A 27,207-nucleotide genomic window follows, 5' to 3' on the forward strand; every position below is an offset into this window, starting at 1 on the left:
ACATATATAATAATAAAAAGAATAAATAAGAAAAAATAAATACCAAATTGCTTTTACAATACCAATTTGAATGTTGAATGGACTTATATTCATGATATTTATGACAATTTTTGTGATGGTGATGAAAGAAAGGAAAGAAAGAAAGAAAGAGAAAGAAAGAAAGGAAGAAAGAAAGAAAGGAAGGAAGGAAGAAAGAAAGAAAGAAAGGAAAGAAAGAAAGAAAGAAAATGAAAGAAAGAAAAAAGAAAAAAAAATTAAAGAAAATAAACTTTGAGAAGAAACAGAAGGGAGCCAATAAGGGCAAGTGAAGGAGAAAGGGGAATTAGAAAACACAAATGAGAAGACAAAAGGGGCAAGAGCAGGAGAAAGCTAGCTTATATTAATATAGAAAGATCGAAAGAAAGATGAAAGAAAGAAAGAAAAAGAACGATGAAAGAAAGATCAAATGAAAGAATTAAGGAAGGAAGGAGGGGGGGGGGGAAGAATTAAGGAAGGAAGGAAGAATAATTGAGAGAAATAAGAAAAAGTAAAGGTTTTCACCCAAAATGTAAGGTCATTTAGTTCTAATAAAACATGAAGTATTTCGATTGTGAGTGATTTATATTTTCTTCATCATAAAAGACGAAAAATATTGGGGGGGGGGGGGGGGGGGACGCGTAATTGGAACAAATAGACAATGACGATCGCATCTATTCACACAACAAAATTCAGAACTAATATCGGTGGGTAAAAGAGCCGCCGATTAGTACCGTACCTCCAGCTCCGCGCGGCGCCCCGATCGCGATCGCCTGCGCGCAGAGCTAGCTAGAGCAGAGAGCAGCAGTGCAGCTCAGCTTGAGAATGAGATCGTCACAGTACCGATCGTCACTGACTGCCGGCGGTGTCATCACAAGGCGATTCACTCCACTTTCACGACGATAGTTCCAAAATTTCCGTGATAAAATACAACGTGAGGTTGGGTAAGATAATTTAGCATTTTTATCTAACGGATCAAAACTTACATTCTTCAATTTTGTTCTAGAGCTATTATTAATGCAGTCCCATGCATCAAGATTTGTGTTAGTAATAGTACAGTGCGTATAAAAAAAAAAAACGGGACAGTTTTGAAAAGTCTATAAAAAAATTGTTTCAAATTATTATATCTATATTTTGATGTTAATAGATGCTCTGAGATGTTTTCATTGAAATTCCATTAAAAAAAAATTGTTCATGCTTGAGCGAACATTGTCGGGGGTTCAAAAAGAGGCTTGCGCCAAAATGGCACTTGGCAGAAATGAGAAATTTGATGATTAGACTTTTGGCTAATCAACAGACTTCCTCTTAATCTTTTCATTGTCTTTGCCATACTTTCGAATTATGCTGTCAAATTTCATTTACAAATTGACACGCATTTACCTGAATTATTTTGTTTTTCATTTAAACTTCTTTTACCTTTGAATTTTCCTTCATAAGTAAGAAAAGAAGACTTTTTGTCAACCCAAGTAAGAAGATTTGCATTGAGCACAAGAAGCCCCCACCCATCAGTATGCCACTGTTCAAAGAAACCATAACCTTTGTAGCACACAAATCACGACAAAGGATTGAAGAAAAAAAAAACGCTCTCCCATACGTCGGTTTAAAAAAATGTTCTTGCCTAAACCAATATAAATATTCAATTTCAAAGCTAAAAGACTAAAGAGAACATATTAAAAAGGAACAACATAACTATTCAAGCAAATAAGTATATTTGGAAATGGCAAAGATACTGAAAAGGTTAAGAGGAAGTCTGCTGATTAGCAAGAAGTCCAAGGATCATATTCTCATTTTATGCCATTTTGGCGCAAGCCTCCTTTATTACCCCAGACAAAAGCATTACTTGTTTGCTCAAGCATGAACGAAACTAAATTATTTTGATGGCATTTGATTGATAAGACTTCAGAGCACCTATTGACACCAAAATATAGAGATCATTATTAAAAACAAAATTTTTATAGACTTTTCAAATCTGTCCTGTTTTTTTGTGATACGCACTGTAGTATGCCAGTACTAAATATTCGTTCTAAACTTCTGCGTTCAAACGTTACTTTAGAAACTTAACCTCAGACAATAATGTTTAAGAATACTTAAGGAGAGGGAAAGGGAAAAGGAGGAGAACATGCTTAAAATATGAAAGAAAGAATAGGTCTAGAAAGAATAAGAGAAGAATTTAAGCAGGACTCTGAATTTCATTTTTTATTTGTCGAAATAAATGCACTCATTCTATGAACAAGGTTATGATATAACCTTGTTCTCTGTTACTCCTCCCTGTGTGGTGAAATAAGTTTGACAATGTTTGGCTTATTTTCTATTTTCTTTGGGACAAATGCTAGATTTATTTACACTGTCAGGTTCAATTACAGCTATTCATCATATAATTTGGCTATAAAGTAAATTTGATTCTTTAAATGATTTTTTTCTTAATTAAAATAAGAGATTGAAAATCTACAATTGTCTTGCCATATTACTTTCCACCAATAGAGGGCGTACACAAAATATGCCCAAAATTCAAGTTTTCGAGCACTCTGGTAAATACAAAAATTACCCCCAAGTTACTAATGAAAAATAAATTGCAACTGTACAGAAATTAGTATTTTTGGTCACAAAAGTGATATTTTAATGATATTTTAAATTGTGTGCTGTGTACAGCATTGGCATACCATAGTCCTGGTCTGTAGATTCCCCACAGGCAGGATGGTAATGAACTGTTTGGTGAAATAAATGTGACTTCAAAAAATTCAATCAATTATTAACATTAAGCCCTTCTAATATTACTTCCTCAGGTTATCTGAGATCATTGAATGGCCAAGTGTTAGAACTTAGGAATGGGAACCAAGTTCGATGGGGTGTTCAAAAACTTTGCGGACATTTCAAAAAAATATTCATCAGGCTTAATTTAAGTTCGTTTACAAAATATTCAAAATTCATACAAAACCATTTTTTGAAAAAAGCTTCATACACCAAATTGATGGCAAAATCGCAAACTATGAAATCATTGACGACAATGTGAAGTAGGTTGAATGGATTTGCTGGAGTGTTGCGATCTCAAAATTCTATTCGGATTTACAAGTGCACGCTGTGCTGGAAAATGTTCTGATAAAGTGTGATCTAGGCCAACATGTAACTTCCCAGACAAAAGTTTTGTGGAGACTTTAAAAACAAAGTGTAGAGCTCTCAAAATGTAAGATATTTACATCAGATGGACAGGATAATGTTAAAGAATTTGTCACTGGGAGTGGTCAGTATCACGTTTCACTTACACTTTTAATGATTTCTGCTTGCCAAACCCACACATACATAGTAAAATTGTTGCGTTCAACTGAGGAGTGAGGACAAGTTTAAAGAAGATGCAGAGGGGCAAATAAGTCTTCTATACTTTATGCCCAACATCAAGGTAAAATCAAATGATGTTCAGATTTTTTCAGAGTGGGCGCAAGCATTTAAAAATTTGCAGATATTTTGTCAATATTTTCATGAATACCATTACTGATCTCGTCCTAAAGAAATTTACTTTAATACATGTACAGTAAGTGGTCATAATGGTTAACTCACATTTTTTTTGGATGATTTTTGCTTGCAAAATGTTGTTTTTCTGATGCTTGTTGAGAAGTTCTGATTTTTTTTTGAGTGGATGCAAACGGTGACAAATTTGCCTACATTTTGTCATATATTCATGAATACTGACTGATCTCATCGACTCATCCTTAGAAACTTACTTTGGTGATTGTATGCTGCTATTTATGATGAATTGATGATTATGTCAGATTTTTAAGAAATTGAATTTTGGGGGGATAAATTACCGTTCGCAAAGTATGGACACACAAAGGCAAAGATAGGACACATTGGCATATTTAACCATTGGGATCCATCCAACATGTAATTAAAGAAACAACTAGGAGACATCAATCTGAATGTACAATTCTTACTTTGTCCTTTCAGACTTTTTTTTTCAGTAGTATTCAACCTTGATTCTAACATTACATTGTAGGTTTTTGAAGAATACAAAATGCCAGAAACCATCAACCCATGGAGCAACAGACATCCTTCTCCAGCCCAGGCATGTAATGAAGATGGCCTGTCCCCTCATGATGTGCTTGTGTCTCAGCAGCGCACTCTAGAGTTCGATGCTGTAGGTAGCAACCCGGGTGACCAGCTCCGTGGCAAGGAATCCGGAGATGCAAAACAGGAGAAATCCGAAGGATGCCCCGCGAGATGCAGTTCCTGCTGCCTTCAGCTCTGCAGACCCTGCCTGGTGGATTTTCATCCTTTGCCCTCGGAGCCGACACGCTGCCAAAGGTTTCGATACTTCCTGATGTGCCCTCCGCATGGTGACCTCGCAAGGTGGTTGACAATTCTTCTCCTCGTAGTTCTGACTTGGGTTGTGTTGTGGGCTGTGACTGGGAGTGAAGCCTTGCCTGGTGGGAATCTCTTTGCTCTTTTCATCCTGGTCGTGGCTTGCAAGGCTGGTGGATTAGCTATCGAGGTCATCAAATTACCGGCTTTGCTGGGTGAGTTTGTGAACATTGGTGACTTTCTTTAAAATTGAGTCTTACTTTTTCTTTAAACGGAATTTTACCCGGAAGAAAAGTTTGCTGTAAAAATGCCAGAGAAAAAACAATAGAAATTTTGGTGAAGGTTTGAAGAAAATCAATCAAAGATTGAGAGAGTTATTAGAGCTTTAAGTTTTTTATTTGTTACGTCATATACTGGTACACGCAGCTGCCCAATATGTTGTGTAATATACAATGCATAAATTTCAATTTTTTAATTGCTCATGATGAGTAAAAAAAAATGATTTGAAAAATGGGTGTTAGATAACTTGTTGATATACTGAAAGTACAACAAATTCCATTTTCAATTTTCTGAGAAATTTACATTTTCAAATTTTTTACTACAGAATATATGGGGAAGCTGCTCACATATATGATGTCACAAACCCCCCAAATTTTTAAATTTAATAACTTCTTCAATGTTTGACGGGTTTTTACTCAAACTGTCACCAATATTTTTATTACTTTTCCTGCTATATTTACAAGAAAGTTTTTGTAACGATGAACTATTCCTCAAAATATATGAGTTTCTACCTCATTACTCCATCATGGATAAAGCTGTAGTCTTTTTGAATCCACTGTATATTTTGCAAAGTAAACCAAGTAGTGTGCAATATTCTTAAACAAAGGTAATATAACTTATAAGTACAGGGATAAAGAAAACCGAAATCCCCCCAACAAAATCTAACAAGGGAGAAAGAGAGGGAGAGAGAGAGAGAGGAAAAAAAAATCATTGTACATGTGTTTTTTGCTCTTAATCACCATCCTCTATAAAATGTCTTTCTCTTGTTTCGAACTTATAAAAATTGTCTCCTTTTAATACTTTGCTGCAGGAATGCTTATCGTTGGTTTCATGCTTCGAAATATACCAGTTATCAACGTAGCATCGGACATCCATCCGTCATGGTCATCGTCTCTTCGAGACATGGCTCTTGTCATCATACTCCTTCAGGCTGGTATTGGGTTAGATGCTAGCGCCCTCAAGAGGCTGAGTATGGTTTGTGTTCGTCTGTGCTGTATGCCGTGCATAGCGGAGGCCTGTACGGCCGCAATCGTCTCACACTTTCTGCTGGGCTTCCCTTGGCCCTGGGGCTTCATGCTGGGGTAGGTCATCTAAAATGGCATATTTTAACCTATTGGTAACTGTATGATTTTGCTGTAACACGTGTTTTCCATAGACTCTAGCCCGCAATTATGGGGGCTCAGTCTCTGTAAAGGGACAGTCCAGACTGGAGATATTTATATCTCAATTTAATAGAGTGAAATTTACAGAGCAAAATGCTGAAAATTTCATCAAAATCGGGTAACAAATAACAAAGTTGTTGAATTTGAAAGATTTGTATTATTCCGGTGAAACACTTCTAGGCAATGTCTTTAGGAATATTCATTAGGTGGGCTGATGATGTCATATCCCCACTTGTACTTTTGTATTTTATGATATGAAATTAGGTTTATTCAAAAATTTTCTACCAAGAACTAAGACAATTGGATTGACAACTGATTAAGTGCATTAGATATTTATTGCTGAAACTTATTTATCATAATGGAGACATAATTTACATATGTATTAAAAATTGAAACATATATGATTTCATGTAATTACTTAAGAAAAAGGAAAGTGGGGATGTGACATCATTAGCCCACCTCATGAATATTCATGAAGACATGCCTAGAACTGTTTCACCGGAATAATGCAAATCTTTGTCTTGTCTGAAGCAGGCAGAAGGTTTAATTGTAAAATATAACTCGATGCATTTTTCTTGTTCAGATTCGTCCTTGGAGCTGTCACCCCAGCTGTGATTGTACCTTCTTTACTGGGGTTGCAAGCCAGAGGTTATGGGGTAAGGCAAGGCATACCAACCCTCGTTATAGCCGCAGCTAGCTGTGACGATGTCCTTGCCATCGGTGCTTTCGGAGTGATCCTGGGAATCGCATTTGCAAAAGGTAAATTTCAGATATAGTATTTGGATTATAGTCACTTTGTCTACTAGCAGTTGGTCTACATATATTTTTATACACTTGGTTTAATACTTCCATGTTACTGGCCATCCTCCCTGTTCCCTATTTTTTTTCATATACATCTACATGTATTAACCTGCTTATCTTCTGATCCCACTTTTTCTCTGTCTTTCATTCATTTAATTTTTCCTCCAGTTTTCAACAACCTTGCAAATTTCTTATCTTACTTTCATGATGAAGACTGTTTTAGACAAACACTGTTTTGAGGGTAAATAAAGGGGAATCGTGTTGGGCTTATTATGTCCCTGAGGAACTATACATCACTACAAAAACACTCCCTGTACAGTTTAGTAAATATGATGACTTAAAGAATTAATGTGTATGAGAAATTAATTAGATTTTTTAAATTTTCATTTTTGTGTTTTTTTTTCTCTATCTCTTTCACTCTTTCTTTTCTTCTGTCGTTTGTGTATGTATTTTTGCGTGTGTCTTTCTGTCTTGTTCTTTCAACCACTGTTTCCTTTTTCTATGTGTGTCGATATGTACCTTGTTCCTGTTCTGTAAAGGTGATATCATTTACAGTATTTTCAGGGGTCCTCTGGAGCTGATAATGGGGGTAACCTTTGGCTGTTTGGCAGGACTTCTTCTTTGGTATATCCCTGATCAAAACCAGGTTAGCACATTTTTATGTTCTATTATTCTATAAAGTGCTTCCCCCAAATTGTCCCTCTGACTTACTGCTGAATTAACTCTAAAATTTCAGCCATAGATGCGTATTCCTTTGAATTTATAGATTTAATGAATAGATATTTCTGAAAGTGATAGAAATTGAATATTACCAAGTTTAAAAAGATAGATTCACGTACATTGATATGTATTAAATCAATAAATAATTTTTTTAAAATATGAAAAGGGGAAGTGAAAACCGTCTGCTTAGAAAGTTAATTAAAGTTAAGTAGGTTGAAACAAAATTCAAGTTCTTGCACCATGTTTACGATTGATTAGCTTTTGTCTTGAATTCTGTTATTATTCAATCTATCATCCTGATTTTTGTTATCATTAAGCATTTTATCATGAACATAGTTATTGATAAGCTTTTCTTCATGAACATTGCTCTATGATGAGATTGAATGAAAGTCCTTATTATAATCTTATTTGGATTCTACAATTTTTCTTCGCCCCCATCTTCATCTTAAAGAGATTGGTAATGGACTCCATTGCAGCATCAAGTTTTACAGCAAGTTTGGATTACTAATACCTGTATATGAATTATGATTTAATTATTTCTCATTTATGATTGATAAATTTAGACCTGGTTATCAAAGAAGCGTTTCATCCTGTTGGTCTATGGTGGTATCTTTGCCGTCTTCGGTAGCGGTGCTGCTCACTATCCCGGTGCTGGTGCTCTCGGCTGTCTGACCATGGCGTTCATTGCCGGACACAGATGGAAAGAGGGAAAGGTGAGTCTGGGTGTGTATATGATAGAGGGTAGAATGCGCATGATGCATGTAAATGGTGGAACCTTTGCTATCTTTGATAGCGGTGCTACTCAATATCTTGGTGCCGGTGCTCTTGGCTGTCTGACCATGGCATTCATTGCCAGACACAGATGGAAAGAGGAAATGGTGAGTCTGGTTGTGCTTATACTTTAAGTAGAGTGAATGTTTTGAAGTGCCTATGATACATGTATTTGATGGAATCCTTGACTGTGGTTTGCGGTGTTGCGCACTATCCTGGTGCCAGTGTTTTAGGGTGTCTGACCATGGTGTTCATTGAACACCATGTAAGCAGAATATAGAAATATTCAAAGGTACTATCCATCAGAGTGGCTTTCTTGCATTCCTCATCGTTTGTCTACATGTACTATGAAGTTGCGGCCTAGCTTGTTGGTTTTCTGTGTAAAAGATAGGACATGGCTCTGTCCTTTGCCCTTCTGATAATATCATTCATTGCATGTTGTGCTTTCATCATAATTATTTCTACATAACTGCTTTGACTTGGGCAAATATTGTTTTGACAGTTTCATTGCATTTTATCAATTCATAATTATTATTCTTAGTTGACTTACATTGTGAAGCTAAATTTTTATTCATATATTGATAATTACATTTAAAAAATATATGTATCTTTTCATTTTTATGTTATTTTAGAGACCTGTAGTCTAACTTATTTTATCTTGTCTTTTCTTATAGGAAGCAGTAGATAAATTGCTGTCCTATCTGTGGCTTCTGTTTGAGCCCCTACTCTTTGGTTTGATTGGTGCCGAGGTATCTATTTCATATCTTGATCCCGCTACAGTAGGTAAGGACGGGTCCAGTTCAAAAACATAAGTTATTTTAATTTGAATCAAGATACAGAAATGAATTAGTCATCTTCACTCATATATAGGTATTGCTACAGTATTTAAAGAAATGTAACCAAGTAGTCTTATTTATATCATTAGTTTTGGGGTGTAACAATTTCAGGTGGGAATTATCTAAACTTGTTCTGGGGCCCGTTGCAGAAAGAGTTGCAATCAATCGCAACTCTAAAAATCATGCGCAACTTGATTTTCAACCAATCAACAGCGCGCATTTGGGACTTAAGATTGATTTTTTGCTTGCGTTTAAACGCAAATCTTTCTGCAACGGGCCCCTGATTGGTCTTCAGGTAACTGTCTATCAAACTCTCTCTGGTATAAGGGGTGTGGTGTTGCTCTGTGCGAGTGACTAGGGCTGGACATATGAGTCATACTTCTTAGAACTTATGTCTTGAAGTTAGCTGATGTCACTGAGGGTCTGTCTTTCATGGTCAGTGTTTAGGAGTTAAATAGTATAGGGGGTTTTGGGATTCTTAGATGACATTGGGGGAGTTTGTAAACAAGTGAAGGTGAATGACTGAAAGGATTATAACAGGACGTTAATTACATACTCCATAGCAATACCTGCCCATTTCACATAAAGAAGTTTATGTGATTGGAATCAAGATTCAGAAATAAATTGTCATTATCATTCCAACTTATTAGATCTAGTTCTTGTTACATCATATTGACAAGAGGCATAATTTACTCTTGAAACGAGAACAAAGAACAGATGTTGTACATGTATTACAATATAAAATTACTTTGTCAACATCTACACAAATCATATATGTTTTGTATTACTCGCAGGTTGACTCTAGAAAAAAAGAAATTGTTGAATATTCAGAAATCACTCATTTACCAGTTGTTATGGCACAACCTATGAAAAATACCACAGAGCGTGCATGTAGCAAGAGAAACTGAATAAATCAAAGAAACTAAGTGTCTCTCAGATGGTTTACTTCCCAATGTATATTTGATGATGGACATCTGGAAATGTGGCGAAGTGTCTAATATAATAATTAATTCTGACTGGGATATGAACCCCAAACCTTTTTGATTGAGAGTCATGTGACTGAACCTCAACACCACTACACCATATTATGAAGGTGGATGAATGATGAATAATTGTTCCCATTACTTTTCTTTTATACAGGTTTGGGCTTTGCTACCCTCATCATAGGACTGTGTGTTAGAATGATAGTTTCAGCGTTGGCTGTTACCAGGGCCGGTCTGACGTGGAAGGAAAAGTTGTTCATCTCCCTTGCTTGGTTACCTAAAGCAACAGTACAGGTATGATCATAGTAGTAGACGTGTCATTACAATACCTGTGGATTTCAAAATGAATTAAAGCCCCTTAACACAAACCTTTGCGATGAATAGCAAATATGAAAGAATACTTCTGATTGGTTGTTGGTCAGTATTTTTAGGCAAATGTGTGTAAAAATGATCTTGATTGGTCGTTTCATTAAGCGATTGATCGCTAATCTTTGTGTCACGGTCCCCTGGGCCTCGTCTTACAAAGAGTTACAATTGATCCAATGAACCTCAATTATATGGAAATCCATCAACGGGTCATTCCATGCCAATTCACCCAATGAATGTGCAATTTTGCACCCGACCCTCTCGGAATTCGTTGTAAATTGGTACACATAAAATTCACCATGGCCCACGCACATAACAGAAAAAATTAGTTGAATCGGTCCCTTGGTTCTCGCGCTACGGCCCGCCCTTTTCTCCTTGTTTTGACAAAAATGGGTGTGACCTTCAACTTTCAATGGCATTGCGTCGTAACGTGTTGACCAATTTTCACGAAACTGGTACAAAACATGCATCAAATAATGTATTGGAGCGATTTATAAGGTTGTGTCCTTTGACCTTTACTTTGACCTTGAGTTTGACCTCCGGACAAATAATTTTTTAACTTGATTTTCGTGTATGTCAATTATTTGTATGATATTGACAAAATATGTTAAACCAATGATGATATTTTATTTTTTCACCTTTTAAAACTCTTCCAAAGATACCATGAAATTTCACTCTAGTCCCACATACTCATATTCATGTTAGTAAAGTGTTCACCAGTTACATGATTTCTTCCAATCTTAAGTCACACCATTTCTTTTTTTGTATAGTTTGAATTATACAATATTTCATTTTTTACAGATTTGACAATAAGGACCAACTTGACTGAACCATATAATGTTAAACAATGGTAGTTCCACATGTTCAGGGAGAAACAAAATATTGTTTCACAGGACAATTAAGAGAAAATTATAATATTTCATATTTCATATAATAAAGTACAAAAGAAAAAGTGAGTGAGTGATGTTATCAGTTCCCTCATTTGCATACCGACCGGGATGTGCATGTAACTATTACATTATGGCATTTTTAAGCGAAACTTAAAAATGCCGTAACTTTCTTATTTTACATCTGATTTTGATGAAATTTTCAGTGTTATGCTCGTTGGATATTTCTCTTTTTATTCAAATCAACTCTTTGGTTGGATGAACTTGTCCTTTATTTTATCATATTTAGTTATTTTCTCTATTTTTGCTATACTAGGCTGCCATAGGTTCTGTTGCTCTGGATACAGCGAGAGACAGAGGAAATGAAGAGGAGTTAGAAATATATGGAATACAGGTGAGTACCGGTATTTGCTTATCAGGAATTCTGTGTTTGGCTTGAATTAAGGGCTGCATCTTAAATATATTTGTCAAAGATTGTGACAACTTTTTTTTCTTCTTTATCTTTTTTTTGGCAATTATTTTATCCTCTCTCTCTCTTTTTTTTTTTTTGGGGGGGGGTACCATATTGATATCAAAACAAGTTGACAATTCTAATTTTATTAATAGGGAAGCTATAAGTTACAAGCTCTGCTTTTTTAATGTTCAAGTGTATAATCTTTGTCTTGTTTATAATGAAATATTGTGATGTATTGTCATTATTTGGTCATTAATGATTTTACTCTCTTTTGATGGACGTTACATTGTATTTGATATTTTGTCAGATATGAAAGATAAACCAAACTGAAACTGAACTGAACTGATAGTAATGAATAGAGGTATCTCATGGCATTGCTTGGAAATATTGAGTGCTATCTTATTATTATTCCATAGGTCATCCTCATCTCAAAACCATGATTGTCATTAGAGAATTTTTTTTTCTTATACCTTCTTATACCGACTGGTCACACTATAGATCACAGCCAATAATTTAATTAGAATCCACGTCACCATTTTATAACAATCATTCTACCACCTTCACAATTCTTTGCCATTTCCAATCTTTGATTTCTAGTTGCTCACGGTGGCCGTCCTCTCCATTCTCTTCACTGCACCTCTCGGAGCTGTCCTGATCTCACTGACCGGTCCTCGCCTTCTCAGGTGTGCCCCTCCAACCCAGGCAAACCCAACGAGAGACATCCCAGAGGCAGAAGAAGAAACCCAACCAAGATATGAACCAACCAGAGGAGGCAGTTGTAGAGAGGAACCTCCTAGGGAAAATAATGTTTTGTTGGAACAAGGCGCGGTGGGTGAAAATTCGGTGTGAATATTCCTGAGCTATCGGCTGCTTTGAGCTGTTTGGATTTGGACCTTGTTCACATTGACAGGAAGTGGTGCACAATGTCATTGATTGCTCTTTTTTGTTGGAGCAAGGCACAGAGAATGACATTCAAGAGTGAATGGTGCTAAGCCAGTAGCTGCTTTGAGCTGTTTGGATGTGGACCTTGTTCACATTGACAGGAAGTGCTGCACAGTGTCATTGATTGCTCTTTTTTGTTGGAGCAAGGAACAGAGAATAACATTCAAGAGTGAATGGTGCTAAGCCAGTAGCTGCTTTGAGCTATTTGGATGTGGACCTTGTTCACATTGAACAGGAAATGCTGTGCAATGTCATGGATTGCATTTGTTTGGTAGAGCAAGGCAAGACGCAGGGAGACACCGAGACATCTTGATGCATGTGCAGTGCTTGGAACTGCATCATCACATATACAGTATATAGAATGTGTACTGTGCTGGTTGTATGCAACACCAAGAGCGTCTGATCATGCAATATTTGTACCATCTCTCATGTACAGGTACTATCCAAATTTAATGTCAACATACCGGTATGTCACAATAAAGTCAAATGCAGGAAAGATGAGAAAGCTACCACTCTAATAGCACTCAGTGCATTCAAAGAATAGATTCATATTAGCCACATTATTCTTGCCACTTATTTCCTTCAGCATAGAAGTTGCAAATATGTGAAAATATGTAATACAAGTGAAAAAATTGTAAGGTCTCCATAACTTTGAAAAACCACAAGAGGCTGTATAAAAAATTACTTATGAAACAGAGGCGGCGGATCATCAGGCTTGGACAAAGAAAGTGGAGGGGCACCTTTTGTCTGCCAAACAATAGGTGCCCCTCCACCTCCATCGTATGAGCCTGACGCTCCATTGCCTCTGTTGTGAAAAATTCTATTATATATGTCATGGAATACAGAAAACTGCACCGATGTAGGTGATTTGTTGGGGGAGTCGTGCAAGCAACCTCTATTTATCTTTCTTCCTCCATTATTTTACATGCTTAAGGGGTTAGTGATCTGCCTTCTCCCCTCCCCCATTATTGATTAGGTTGAGGAAGGCCAGCTGGGTAGCTGAGGGCAGCTGAGTATTCAGTGAAATAAACAGTATTTTTACGGTGTACTATGTATATGAATATATTGATATGCCTATGTGTTATAAACTACTGAAATCCTTAAATCTTTATTGGCTGAGGGCAAAATTGCTAGTGAAAATCTCTATGTCTCCTGCAATGTTCCCCTGTTAATGATGGTAAACATGCTAACTTAAAGATTCAAATTTCCGATGAAAATTGATGCTTGACAGTCTTTTACTTTTTGTATTAGCTGATGAAAGCACTTTGAGACATCATGATAGTAAATGAGGCATTATACAATTTGAATATAGGCCTGATTCAGTTTTCTAAATGTGTAAGCCACCTTGAAATAGCAGTTGTGTATTAGAAGCTGTATTTTTACTGTTATTAAAATTGTACTTCAAGACAAATTCAAACTGATGGGACTTTTCTTTTTACTCTGTATCTTATCTGCCTACATGTACATGTATAATACTGTCCTATTTTCTCTCATCTAATCCCCCTCTCTTCCTCTCTCTTTCCCATCCCTTTTCTCTCCCAACTGTTTTCTGTGCTAAGCTTTTAATGCAGTTTAAAGTCCCTGGTGATGATTTTGTGTACAGAAGGTCCCTCTCATTGTGGACCTAGGTCTATGCTCTCATTGAGGAAACTGAAACGGCTGGGTGCATAAGTTTAATGATTTTCTTGTCTGAAGACTCCCTGTTTGATTGTGTTCCAAGCAGGGTCTGTGCCTGAAGACTAACCCTCTCTCTCTTTGCCCCCCCCCTATCCCTCTCTCTCTCTCTTTGCCCCCCTCCTCCCCTCTCTCTCTCTCTCTCTTGTTTCCTCTTTGGATAAGAAGTCCAGAAACAGTTCTCATGTTGCATGTGCGTACAAAATCTACTTTTTGTACTTCTTGCCTTAAAAAAACACAAATCAATCCAATATGCAATCATCTTTAGTTTTACTGAGCATATCTATCTAAGTTTATGAATCATCAAGTGCTATAACATATAAAAAATAATCTAGGTTTTCATAAACAAACCTGCAGAGTAACTGATCTACAATTACTTGAGCCAGCATTGCAATCGATAGGGAATTAAAATGATTGAATTACTTTTTACTCGAGTGACTTTTCCTATAAAAAATGCACAAAACTTTTATATGTAACATACATAATTATTTCAAATTGATGAACAAAAATATTGAAGTCCGTGTGCTATTACCAAATTACAATATGATCGTAAATGTGTGTTGCACATGTAAGTTTAGAAGAGAGGATGATTTATGTAGCAGCATTTAATTATGGAATCATATACATACACAGCTTGATCTTTATTATTTGGTATATGAAGGTGAGTTCACAGCATTCAACCGCTCATTTCAACTAAAGAACCCTAGGCCCCAATGGCCTATCAAGATCATTGATGCATGCACATTTTGCCCAGTAGACTGATCAGGAACCAATCAGAATCGCTCTTCCATATTAGTGATAAATCGCCAACTTTTGTGTCACCAGGCCCTGGAGCCCATTTCATGAAAGTGTCTTAAAAAATGCAGCTGACACATGTTCATTTCTATGGATAGCCTATTTGATGCATCCTATTCATTATTGCAAATTCTTAATCGCTCTTTAGCCTTTCTTTTATGATTTTATTTGCTATATGTATTTTTTTTTCTTTCTACTGTCCACATTTACCCTGTACAAATAATTGTCATCCTGCCATAAAAAAAGTTGCAAATTTCAATCTTTTAGCAATAAAATGGGCAGAAATGGTGTTAGCATGAATCTACTTTTAGATTTTGTGGTAACAAGTATAATTATTGTTCTGTTTGGAATCGGTCTAAGATTTATCAATGAAGATCCCAATATTTAAATTGGGAATTAAAAAAGTTCAACTTCATTGTCAAAGTACCATAATTAGGATAAAATTATATTTCCTCTATATCTTCACTCATTTATAATTTGATCCGTGCTTCAGCCATTTCCTTGTAGTAGTCTGCTGTTGCATCTATAGCCTTGATTGTGTCGGGGGTCATCTCTGATCGCGGAATCTTTGGCTTGGATGCTCGAAACTCGGAACTCTGGAGGGCCTTCACGTGGGTGACGCCAACTATATCATCCGCTCTGGTCCCTGTCATGGGGAACAGACACTGCCACGACTTCACGATCTCTGGACTAGCATCCCACTGCAGATACTTAGCATCCCAGGGCATTCCGCAAGCTTCGAAGTACTTCGGAAGCATCTCTGCAGGATTGGCTAACAATTCGTCGACATCAATTACCACAGGGTTAGGATCAAAGTTCTCCTTGACATGCTTCCAGAGGTCATACTGGCATTTGTAGGTGTAGCCTGGCATCATAAACGGCACATCTGTGGTCATGTCGAAGGTGGCAGGATCGATGGGTTTCTGTCCAGGTTGTGGCATCTGGGCGACCTGAGCCATCAGAAGGGTTCTCCAGGAAGGGAACATCCGCTCAGGATCACGGATCAGAAACGTGTGTTTGTAACCTGCTTCTTTCTTGGGTAAGAGATCTAGGTACCCTGTGATGCCATACGCCATGTCCTTGATGAATGTGGGTTTGTCGGCCGGTTGATCATCAAGCTTTTGCCTTACACCATCGCGACTAGAAAAGAACACGGGAAAACCCCCAATATAAGTTTGGATATGATTGTTGGTTTATCAGATTGCCACAAGGTGGAGATGGATAGTAATATATCTAGAACTACTGATTTTAAAATCCCAATTTTGGGGCATCACTTATTTAAGAAAAATATACTCCTGCATTACTAATACTATCAGTACAATGTATTCATTGTCTTTCTGAAGCCCCAAGACTTTGATCATCTTCGCTGGGGCCGCGGAAGCAGGGGGGCTTCAGCCCACCACTCACTTTTTTCAAAAACCGTGTTACAAAAACATAAAAATGACCATATGATTGTAATTTCTTGCATATTCATCCCCCTCCCACTCTGAAAACGTTCCGTGGTCCCTGTCATGAACACCACCACAATCATAATCATCTTTATCATTGTTATTATGATTACTCTGTTTTATTCAATACCTGATAATATCACTTTCATATAGAGTCAATATGACCTTTTGGATGATTAAACCTGTTACTAATGGAACCATTGAGGCTGTGGGCCTCTACATTACTTACATGAATAGTGACATATTGATCTTTTCTGGCATGAACATTGCCTCCATTGGAGTTCCTTTGACCATCGCTCCTATCCTAGCCAACGCCGCTTCCGGTTGAAAGTCACTAGAGCTCTTTGGTAGAGGCATGCCCATCATTTTCAGAGTAAAGTCTTGAAAGAAGGCCAGGCAGTACGGCTCGAAATATACCTGTTATCACAGAATGATACGGGCCGAATCACACTGATGGCATTAAACCTTAACTTTTCAGTGACATACTGCCATGAGAAAGCTAATTTGCTGAGGACACATTTCTGTAGAATACATACTTTAAAACAATCAGGGACAGCGCTACGAGGGAAGAGAGCTGCGGGGAAGCGGCAACCGCCCTCGTACAATTCTTGAAGTTCAAAGAAAGAAAGAAATAGAGACAGAAAAATGAAGAAATGAAAGAGAAGAAAAAAGGAGGATCCCAAAAGGGATATAATGGTCATTTTATTCCACATTCCCCTTGAAATTAAAGCGAGAGAAAATGTAGGTTGTCTCCCCCTGCCCTTAATTGTCGTAAGTATGAAAATTCCCTGCGCCAACATGGAATTCCATACTTATAAAATAACAGAAGCAAGCATAATCACCATCATGGTTATGGTATGTCTACAGGAAAATAATTGACAAATTTGTGTATTAAATGAGCTTTCCATCTTTTTGTCTGTGCATTATCAATAGGCGCGATAGCTCAGTCGGTAGAGCGGGGTATTCAGATTCTGGTGACCCCACTGTGACTCACTTTGTGCGCTTCCCCTTTGGAATAGGCATTGATCCTCAGATCCCTCGAAGAGGACTTATAAGCTGTCGGTACTCTGGTTGCTTGCTTTATAAGCATTCATGCTTTCTTAGTAATCAGGTAAAAAAAAATCAGTAGGAAAATAATAAAATAGTCGTCCAAATCAATGCAAAGCCAAGAATTGCAATAAGGTTATAAAAACGACATCCAACTCCATATGGGCAATTCCATGGAAAATGTTCACTTTAGAGAAAAAATGAAGTTTCAGAGTTCACTTAAGCAGTCAAATTTTCTTAAAAAGTAATCTATAAAGTACCAATTTCCAATAGAATAATCGCAATATTGATAAAATTTTGTAGTTTTTTCCATCATCGAAAAAATAGAATAGTAAATTGCAAAATGTAAAAAATGTGGCTATTTTTAAACAATTCATCTTTCCTGTCTCTACTAAAAGCAAACAAGGTCCCAGAGGTCTCTTTTAACTTTTGAATAGTTGATTAATGTTTAAATCAACAGAATATCATCGTTAAATTTTATGCCATTCATCAATTTTAGAAAAATCTGCCTTCAGATTTGTGTGATTTCTTTACCATTATCAGTGTCATGTCCGTTACGTTTTTCACTTAAAGTTTTCATAGCTCACAGGAAATTTGTCTAAAGGTACTGCAGATTCAGATTCTATGTTAGAATTAAACCCCCTACCAAGTGTAGCAATCATTTTCCCTAACCACTTCTCATTTTCATAAAAATGGCGTAACGGACATGACAATTTGCGTAACGGACATGACGCCTTATATATGACAAAAGGCAGCATTCACAAAAACAAAATATTAGGCTCAGTGTCACAGACTGAGGTCAGTCTCAATTGCTTGAGGATAGCTGGATGTAATAACTCCTAGAAGCTGCATGCATTCAAGCCATTTTTAGAAGTTAGTGAATGATGAAAGTTCAGCTCTTGTTCTGGTATATTTTTCTGAGAATTAACGGTATGCCACATAATTTTAGGAAAGATGCAGCTAGATCTGGCAACATACTTAGATCACAATCTGCATCATTTGTGTTTGAACAATACAATTGATTGTCTTAGGTGCTTGCACTGACAGTTTGGAGCATGATAAAACTTCAACTTGTGAATTCATGAGATCATTAATGATACATGTATTGCTTCAAACTATCTGACTTTCACCAACATCTACTTCTTCAGTGATGGCACGGGCTCAAATAAAAAAAAACAAGTTTGTATTTAGAATCAGATATCTGTGTTACATGGTGTAGCTCTATGAATCCATGAACCTACAGTGGCACTTCTTTGCAATATCACAAAGCAAAGGGGCTGTGGAAGGAATGTCGCGATCAATAAATTACAGTATGTCATCATAGTATTTTGGTCAGCCATAATCACGATTTGAATGATGTATCTTCATTTGTACACAAGCAGCACGGACAATGCAACAAACTTAGATACAGCCACATTTGTCAGCAAGTAAGATCGTAAGATTTAGAACATCCAAGATTTGATGAAAGGATGATTATACTCAGGATGATATTTAATTCGAATGAAAAATAATTTCAGAAGCAATTTACAAACATTCCGATTGCCTTTCAACTCATACATAATCGATGATGAAAGATTGGTTTCCAGGTACTGCTATTAAATTTTAAAATACTTTTTAATGTCATTTTTTTAATCTTAAAACTGACATTAATACTACTACATATTCTTTATCATAAAATACATTTCATGATATGTTCATCTTGGATTTATACAGGTCTGGTACATTTGTTTTCTTCCCACAAAAAAAGAGATTTAGTCTTCTCAGTGTGCCGTAGTGGTACGATAAACATCGTATTCTATATAAAAATATCATGTAGGTTATAGCTATTAAATTAATGATACCTGCCAATAATATCTACATATTTTTCTTAAAACTGTTAGTAAAGGTACTTTGCTGTTAGATAATTACATTCATTATTCATATTTCTTTCATTTTGAAACTAAGAAGTGCCAATGAAGTTCACTTCGTAAGGGTGTCATGTCCGTTACGCTAGTGTATATTATCAGATAGTAAGCCATGAATAAAAAATAATCTTTACTATCAACTTTTTCTCTTTTAATAAGGTGTAGAGGATGGTAGTAACTGGAAAATACTCTCTATCTGTTGTTAACTAGGTAAAATAAATTTTTCTAAATATTTCTTTGTTTTATAAATATTGTATGAAAAGCCCCCCTCTTAAATTGCAAAATAATGGGAGATATTACAGATTACCAGTTATGATGTGTGTCTCTAACCTCTAGCCTTAACATGTAAACAATTAGACTTGTACCATATCTTGTAATAAAATGATTATATTCGCTTACAAAAAGTGGACGAAACTGTCATGTCCGTTACGCTTCGTGTGTCATGTCCGTTACGCTACATTTTGAGCTATGAATACAGAATGCACTGCAAAACTGTTGTTAAACACCATTTTATGGATAGAGCATGATCTTAAGGTTAAATTAACACCAATGTCAGGTGCATGTAATCTAAGAATTCACAGGAATTTTGATAAGCAATTGGAGGTAAAAATGCTTCGTCCATTTCGTGTCATGTCCGTTACGCTCACAAAGAGTGCAATATCTTAACAACTGTTCAATGAAACAATTTGAAATTTCATGTTTATGTAACTGATACTTAAATGTGTCTGATAAGCTCAGTAACAATTATCAAAAGACTGCTAATTCTACTGTATAAACCTTTGAATTACAAAAATTTGTCTGAACGTCATGTCCGTTACGCTGGAATTGACCATATCGGGCATTATTTTGAGAGATAAGATTTCCATGGATAACATTACACCATTAATTAATATTATCAATTAGAAGGATATTTATATTTAAAATTTTGATATACATAATATCCTTGCATCTACCACAGCTTCTTGTTTCTAATGAAGTGTCCTTTATGTCAGACTCGCCGAATGTCGAAATTTTAATTTTTAGATAATTTTATCAATCATTAATACCATGGTCACATTTGTTCTACGGCGGCCGTACGGCGAGTCGAAAACAGCCGTTTTAACATTTTTGTGCCAGCTAAATATAGGTGGTTTGAATAAGAATGAATAAAACGGCTGTTTTCGACTCGCCGTACGGCCGCCGTAGAGCAAATGTGACCATGGTATTATCGTCATTATCATCCTGGTCATCATATTGTCATCAACGCCATCATCAACATCGTCACCATCATTGTCAACATCATCACCATCATCGCTGTCAGCATCATCATCACCATCATCACCATCATCATAATCATCATCATCACCAGCATCATCATCATCACCATCATCATCACCATCATCATCACCATCATCATCATCATCACCATCATCATCACCACCATCATCATCATCACCATCATCATCATCATCACCATCATCATCACCATCATCATCACCATCATCATCACCATCATCATCATCACCATCATCATCACCATCATCACCATCATCATCACCATCATCACCATCATCACCATCATCATCACCATCATCATCATCACCACCATCATCATCATCACCATCATCACCATCATCACCATCATCATCATCATCACCATCATCACCATCATCATCATCACCATCATCACCATCATCATCACCATCATCACCATCATCATCACCATCAACATCATCACCATCATCATCACCATCATCATCATCACCATCATCACCACCACCACCATCATCACCATCATCATCACCACCACCATCATCATCATCATCACCATCATCTTCATCATCACCATCATCATCACCATCATCATCATCATCACATCACCATCATCATTACCATCACCATCACCACCACCATTATATACCTTTATCATTATTATTATTCTCATCTTCCCCACAAGCTTCATTATATTAATATTTACCTCCGTGTTATCAATAAAACTGAAACACTTAGCGATGGCAGTCGATATCGAACGTGGTACACACCACATGATGACCCGGAATGGTTTTGAATCAGACATCTTGAAAAGAATGGGAGAAAAAAAGCATGTTACATTACAAAAGAGGCTTGAATACCTTTTAAATGCTAAGGAGTCCGTTTCAGTCTTAGTCAGTGGCGTACCCAGGATTTTCAAAGGGGGGAGGGGAGGGGCAAATTCGTCTGCCCAAAAATTTAACAAGCAAAAAATAAAGTCTTCAACCACAAATAAAGGATTTCGTACCAGAAAAAACAAGCAAAAAAGAAAAAAGGTCTTCAAGTTCAATAGAGGGGGCCACTTGTGGCTCGTCAGGGAACAGTTGTGACTCGTCAGGGGGGGGGGGGCAGGGGTACGTCCCTTGCACGAGTTGTGACTCGTCACGCTAGTGATCTTAGTATAATTCTTTTTAACTGGTGTCAGAACAAGTGGATATTGAACGAAATCGTTTCAACCTTCCTGGAAATTAGAAATTAGAAACAAAATGATAAATTGGGTAAATTAGGTGAACTAGTTGTCGATCTAGGATATTGAGTGATGTGGGGCAAGACGAAACGGAAAGAAGACGAAGTGGGTTCAGACCAATCGGCATTTGGACAAAACTATAGGGGGAGGGGAGGAGGACAATATTGGTATACTTTTTTAAAACACAAATTAGCTGTGTAATGCATGGTGTCAATAGGGACAGATACAGTCGGGTATACAGGGCATTGGAACGATTTTATTTTAAACTGGGGTTGCTGACGTACATTTGACAAGCCCCTCTCCCTCCAAAAAAGTTTTCACTACAAAATATGGGTCAATTCGCTTCAGTATAGCGTAGGCCCACGCAGGATTTTTGAAAGGGAGGGGGGGGGGGGTTCTAATGAAATGTTGACATCCTAAAGAAAAAAAACAAGCGCAAAACAACAATTTTAGGGGGTGGGTATCACAAAAAATAAGGGGGAGGGGAGTTGAACTCCTGTAACCACCCCCTGCAAACGCTACATATTTGCTTACGTTTTTTCATTTTGTAACACCTCCCGCAGTTCCATGTGTTGCCTCTGGAAAATAATGAACGCAGGACCCCCCCGCCTTTTTCTTGAAAATCGGAGTTTTTGATACCCGATTGCACGCGCGGCCCGCGTCAAAAACCGAGAAAAGCACCCCTTAATACGTTTTTTTTTGGGGGGGGGGGTTCATGCATGTTTACAGCTACATATTTGACTGCCCCCACCCGCGGGGGCAGCGCCTCGACGGAAAATCTTAGGGATGCTTCAGCACCCCTATAGCTGCTTCCCAAGACCATGTGGGGGGGGGGCACGGCATTGTTCACAAACAATGCAGTGCCCCCCCTCCCCAATGCTTTGTCTCCTCCGGGTCACGGTCCGCTACTGGACATAAGCATTTGAATTTTTAGAGAATGCTAATATTTGGATACTCCTGGCCATAGGCAGTGAGACCAAGATGTGTGCCTTAAATACCCCCAAAACATGTTATGCCGGTTGGTAATGGATGCTCTTTCATAAAAATATCTGATTGACAGCAAAAAAATTGGATAGGCCTACGTGTGTAATTTCTGTGTTAACAATATATCAAATATATATAAATCCATTTTGTTGTCATGCATTTTTAAGAATTCTGAAATGATTTTACTTTTTTTCGGATTCATACAAGCTGTAAATTCTTGAATAATAACTAGCTGTACTTCCTTCACGAAAACAAAAACACACATAAATATCAATTAAACTTTAGATATGATTTATACCCCCTTCGACGAGATTTTTTTTTTGCTCGTCATTTTCAATTAAACAAATGGAATTCATCGAATTTATGTTAGGCCTTACATGCCTGCTAGTGGGGGAGCTGCTCGCATACGGCGTCACAAATAATTATAAAAACACGGTAAAATCGCATGACTAATGATTTTCATCAAACCCTAATCACTATCTTTCTTCTGTTTTTATTAGAACCGAAATATTGTCAGTGTTAACTTTACCTTTAATTATCTGGATTTGATCTGTTATATTCATCTGTACTTTAGCCCGTGACTACTTCAATGAAAACCCAATGTATATCATGTATAGTGTGTGTTGACACCAGACAAACAAGCTATGTTAGATCGAAGTTCCTTCATTTGGTTATAGGGTGTACAACACTAACATACTTTTGGGGTTGGGCATAAATTATGCATAATTATGGTCCCTTTGACATTTGTTATTTTATCTTTCTTTGCTTTTGCTTGTCAGATTTGTGCTTTTGCTTGTCAAAGTGTTATGGAGTGGTGTTGGTTTCGGAAATGTTGGTGATATTTGACGTTTTATTTTTTTTTAGTTGTCGACAAACTTCGATGCCCGTCGTGACGAGATTCCCCAGGTACAAACCTTCAATTTCTAAAAAATATTTTGAAAATCTAATGTTTTGGTAGAATTCGACATGATACTCAGAAAATCATATAATATTTAACCCCTTTTTTCTCATCCTTTTCTTTTTCATGTTTTCCTTTGTCGCGGAACCTTTTTTTTATGGGAGGGGGGGGGGGGGGGTGTCCAAGGGCCGCTAAGCTCCCCCTGAATTAAAAAATAAATCTGAAGCTATGTAATATGAAACTAGTTAAACAATATAGATAACATCTTCATCGTTGGCATTGACTCGACTGAAAGTGGAAGATCCGTTCAGGATTTCCCTGTTAATCTTATATATCATAATAGCGCCTGGGCTGGGTGAAAAGAAAAAAAAAGGTAATAACAGATTACTTATCAATAAAAGTAAGTGGTCATCAATTAAACAAAAATCAGAACTCGAATAAAAAAAAAACATCAATTGCTAGGAAGCTTTTGAGAAATTTTGATGAGTTACATTTATTTCTCTATCCTCTTTTGTAATCCATGATGGAAGGAGGATGGGGGGGGGGGGTGCCGGATGGGCCCATATCCCCGTACCATCGTTCTTGGAAGAATATAAAGGAATGGTATTTGATAGGAGACAAGACGACCAACAGGCGACGTATTTTATCATTTGAATTACATACGATAAATACCAAACCTCATGTTATTCTATTCCGAATTTTTACAGTTAAATATTTCCCTGCTCTCTTTCTAATATTTTCTCTTCCCCCATAACTGCCTGCAATGACTTAGGGACCTACTATAATATAGTAGCTCACCTATAGAGCACCCCAAGAAAAAAAAATAGGGGGGGGGGTGCATCCCCGTTTTCTAGGGCCATATATGGGAACTACCAAGGGAACTACATTCGTGCCGCAAACCGACCCCTTTTATGTATCTGCGCCGCAGGCATAAAATAAAGTGCTATATCATTTTATTGAATGAAGCCAAGTTCAGACTTCGACCCCGGTCTTCCATTCATAAATTATGTATTCTTGGGCCCCCGTCACATACAGCGTAGCGATTAAATGTGGGTTATATATTTATGATTAATCATACACAATAATCAATGCGATTATTCGTAGAAATCAGGCCCACGATCGATCACTATAAAGCTTTATGTGAGGTGGCCTCGGTCTGCTATCGGTGTGTTTCATTCTTAAGTCAATATGTTCAAGAGATCGAGACTGCTGGCTAACTATAGGGGAACTATAATAGTCAAGCGTAGGCTGGACTGAGCACGGTGAGGTATACGTGGACTTATTTGGTGCGAGGTGGGGTGCACATCTTGGGGAGGTGAAACTTAAGTTTGGAAAATCAGCTGTTGAAGGCAGAAGAAGGGGTAAAAATTTCGTTTTGCTTGCCAGTGTCGGAACACCTCTGCCTCAGCGGGAGAGTGCACGAGCACCCCCATCTTTCGCCCTCGGTATACCAATAAGAGTTGTGTATACTTATTACTTCAACTTAAAAGTTAATTAAAAAAGGAACACTTTTTCCCCTTTTTTGTGCTTTACAAATTTCACGGACCGAATGTCAAAATAACCTTCATTTTGTAAAATGCTAATTCCGTCCCTGATAAAGACCAATGCAACTTAGACGTGATGAAAAAACGATTCTATAGCCTTATGGATACACGAGAAATGATACTGTACAACATTGCCCAAATAAGAATATATTGCGGCAGCAATATTCTAAAAGTCTTGGTCACCAGTGCTATATCATGAGAGCATAAAAAGTAGATTTTCTTACCTTGTTTTTACTTATTCCGTCGACTATTCTCGGAACCGGAGAAATTCTGCTGCTAGCTGGGTAAAATTAACTTCCCAAAGATCGAATGCTGCAGTTGAGGACCAGTGTATAAGGGACAAATGCAGGCTCTTATCAGCATGAGAGCAGTTGGATTGATCGTATTGGACGTGGCTGCGGTTTCACAACACGTGAGTAAATACACAGAACGTCTGAATTGTAGTAGGGGAAGGCGGGGTAAGTTGAGCATAGGGGCAAGTTGAGCCACCAGCCCCAGGTCAATAATGAATGAGTCAGACATTGTGGTGGTGTCATGTATTGATGACCCATAGCATAACCCCTAACCCCACCACATTGTTTTCAACTTTGAAACAAAAAGTAGTTTTTTAGAGGGAAAAATATGAATTTCAGCCAAAAAAGTAAAAAAGAGTGTGAAATAGATAAGTGCTTAATAAACACACACGTCTTTAAATATAATAAAGACATGATAACAACATTATTAGTCCAGGTATGGATCTTCATTCTTGTCATAGTCTTTTATATGATGGATGCATAATAAATGTGTGGATACAAAATTATCGCACTAAGTTCGGACTGGGGTAAGTTGAGCCAAACAGCATGGGGCAAGTTGAGCCATGGTAATTCCTATGGTAATGTATCTTAAAAAACAAACACACCTTAAAAATTGATTGAAATGCTTGCTGAAAGGAGCAAATTTACATGACTGCTCTTTTCCTTTTAAAGGATGTTAGTATTTATAGAGAATTAGCAAGTGAAAAAACTTTAAACAAAAAATTGACATGCTGGTTCTCCCCTCATACATTTTGTACATAGTTTTTGTGGCTCAACTTACCCCAGAAGGTGGCTCAAACTTACCCCATATATGGGGCAAGTTGAGCCATTTGACATCGTTTTTTTTCAAAGGTCGCGGTGACTTTCAGTGTGGGGATAGAAAGTTATATATAGGTGGAAAATATTTCAGAAGAATTAAATTTCAAGGCAAGGTACTTATTTCGACAAGTTTATTACTCATATCAATTCTAACATGCAAAAAGCTAAAACTGTCACAACTTACCCCGCCTTCCCCTATTCAATTCATGGTTCCACGCCAGTGGCAAAAATGACTTTGCAAAAGAAAAGGCGTGTTACGTAATCAACCGATTCATAGTTATGCTATTTCGTTCGAAGACTATTTTTATCAACCCCAGTCTGTCCGATTAATTCGTTCTCACTTTTTCTGTGACTTTCAAGGGGGGGGGGGGGGGTACACTTGTGTAAGAACGGCATATATTTAAATTAATTTTTTGTTATTAATATGGCTCTTAAGGGGGGGGGGCACGGGCCAGATGTACCCCTCCCCCTGGATCCGCCATGCACTGACCTGAGGTACGAAAGGTTGATTTTATTGCCTCAAACGTGTTGTCTCAGTTGGTAGAGTGTCCGTCTCACTATATACCGGCGGGAGGTCGGGGGTTCAAACCCCGGCTGCAGACTTAAAATCGATGTTAATTGCTGCTACCCTTTTTGACTTTCGACGATGCAAGGCATAGAGCAATGTTGATGTGGTTTCAAGTTTGGTTTATTTCATTCCTCGACTCAATTATGCAGTACAGGAAATGATTACAAAGATATAAAATGATAACCATACAAATCAATACAAATGGATATACACTGTAAGCAATAGAAAGAGAATATGAACTTTTTTT

General features: G+C 37.2%; 2 protein-coding genes across 5 annotated transcripts; one reads left to right on the top strand and one right to left on the bottom strand.

Annotated features, from left to right (window-relative positions):
- Positions 1 to 819: 819 nt before the first annotated feature.
- LOC121431847 (sodium/hydrogen exchanger 9B2-like) lies at positions 820 to 12,967 on the top strand. Of its 4 annotated transcripts, none has more exons than XM_041629610.1 (10): positions 820 to 959; positions 4,004 to 4,523; positions 5,399 to 5,669; positions 6,334 to 6,509; positions 7,091 to 7,197; positions 7,835 to 7,984; positions 8,717 to 8,825; positions 10,019 to 10,155; positions 11,431 to 11,508; positions 12,166 to 12,967. In XM_041629610.1, the coding sequence occupies exons 2-10, from the start codon at positions 4,022 to 4,024 to the stop codon at positions 12,415 to 12,417; spliced, it is 1,782 nt and encodes a 593-aa protein (XP_041485544.1). In that variant the 5' UTR covers positions 820 to 959; positions 4,004 to 4,021; the 3' UTR covers positions 12,418 to 12,967. The 4 variants fall into 4 exon arrangements, with proteins under 4 accessions (XP_041485544.1, XP_041485545.1, XP_041485546.1 ...); XM_041629611.1 differs by having other exon boundaries at positions 820 to 954; XM_041629612.1 differs by having other exon boundaries at positions 820 to 949.
- A 2,240-nt stretch (positions 12,968 to 15,207) lies between these two features.
- LOC121431868 lies at positions 15,208 to 25,696 on the bottom strand. Its single transcript, XM_041629639.1, has 4 exons — positions 25,505 to 25,696; positions 21,336 to 21,434; positions 16,657 to 16,844; positions 15,208 to 16,119 (listed from the first exon to the last, which is right to left on the bottom strand). The coding sequence occupies exons 2-4, from the start codon at positions 21,432 to 21,434 to the stop codon at positions 15,450 to 15,452; spliced, it is 957 nt and encodes a 318-aa protein (XP_041485573.1). The 5' UTR covers positions 25,505 to 25,696; the 3' UTR covers positions 15,208 to 15,449.
- Between the last annotated feature and the right edge of the window lie 1,511 nt (positions 25,697 to 27,207).

This window comes from Lytechinus variegatus, chromosome 18, assembly GCF_018143015.1.
Source record: "Lytechinus variegatus isolate NC3 chromosome 18, Lvar_3.0, whole genome shotgun sequence".
In the NCBI taxonomy this organism is placed as follows: domain Eukaryota; kingdom Metazoa; phylum Echinodermata; class Echinoidea; order Temnopleuroida; family Toxopneustidae; genus Lytechinus; species Lytechinus variegatus.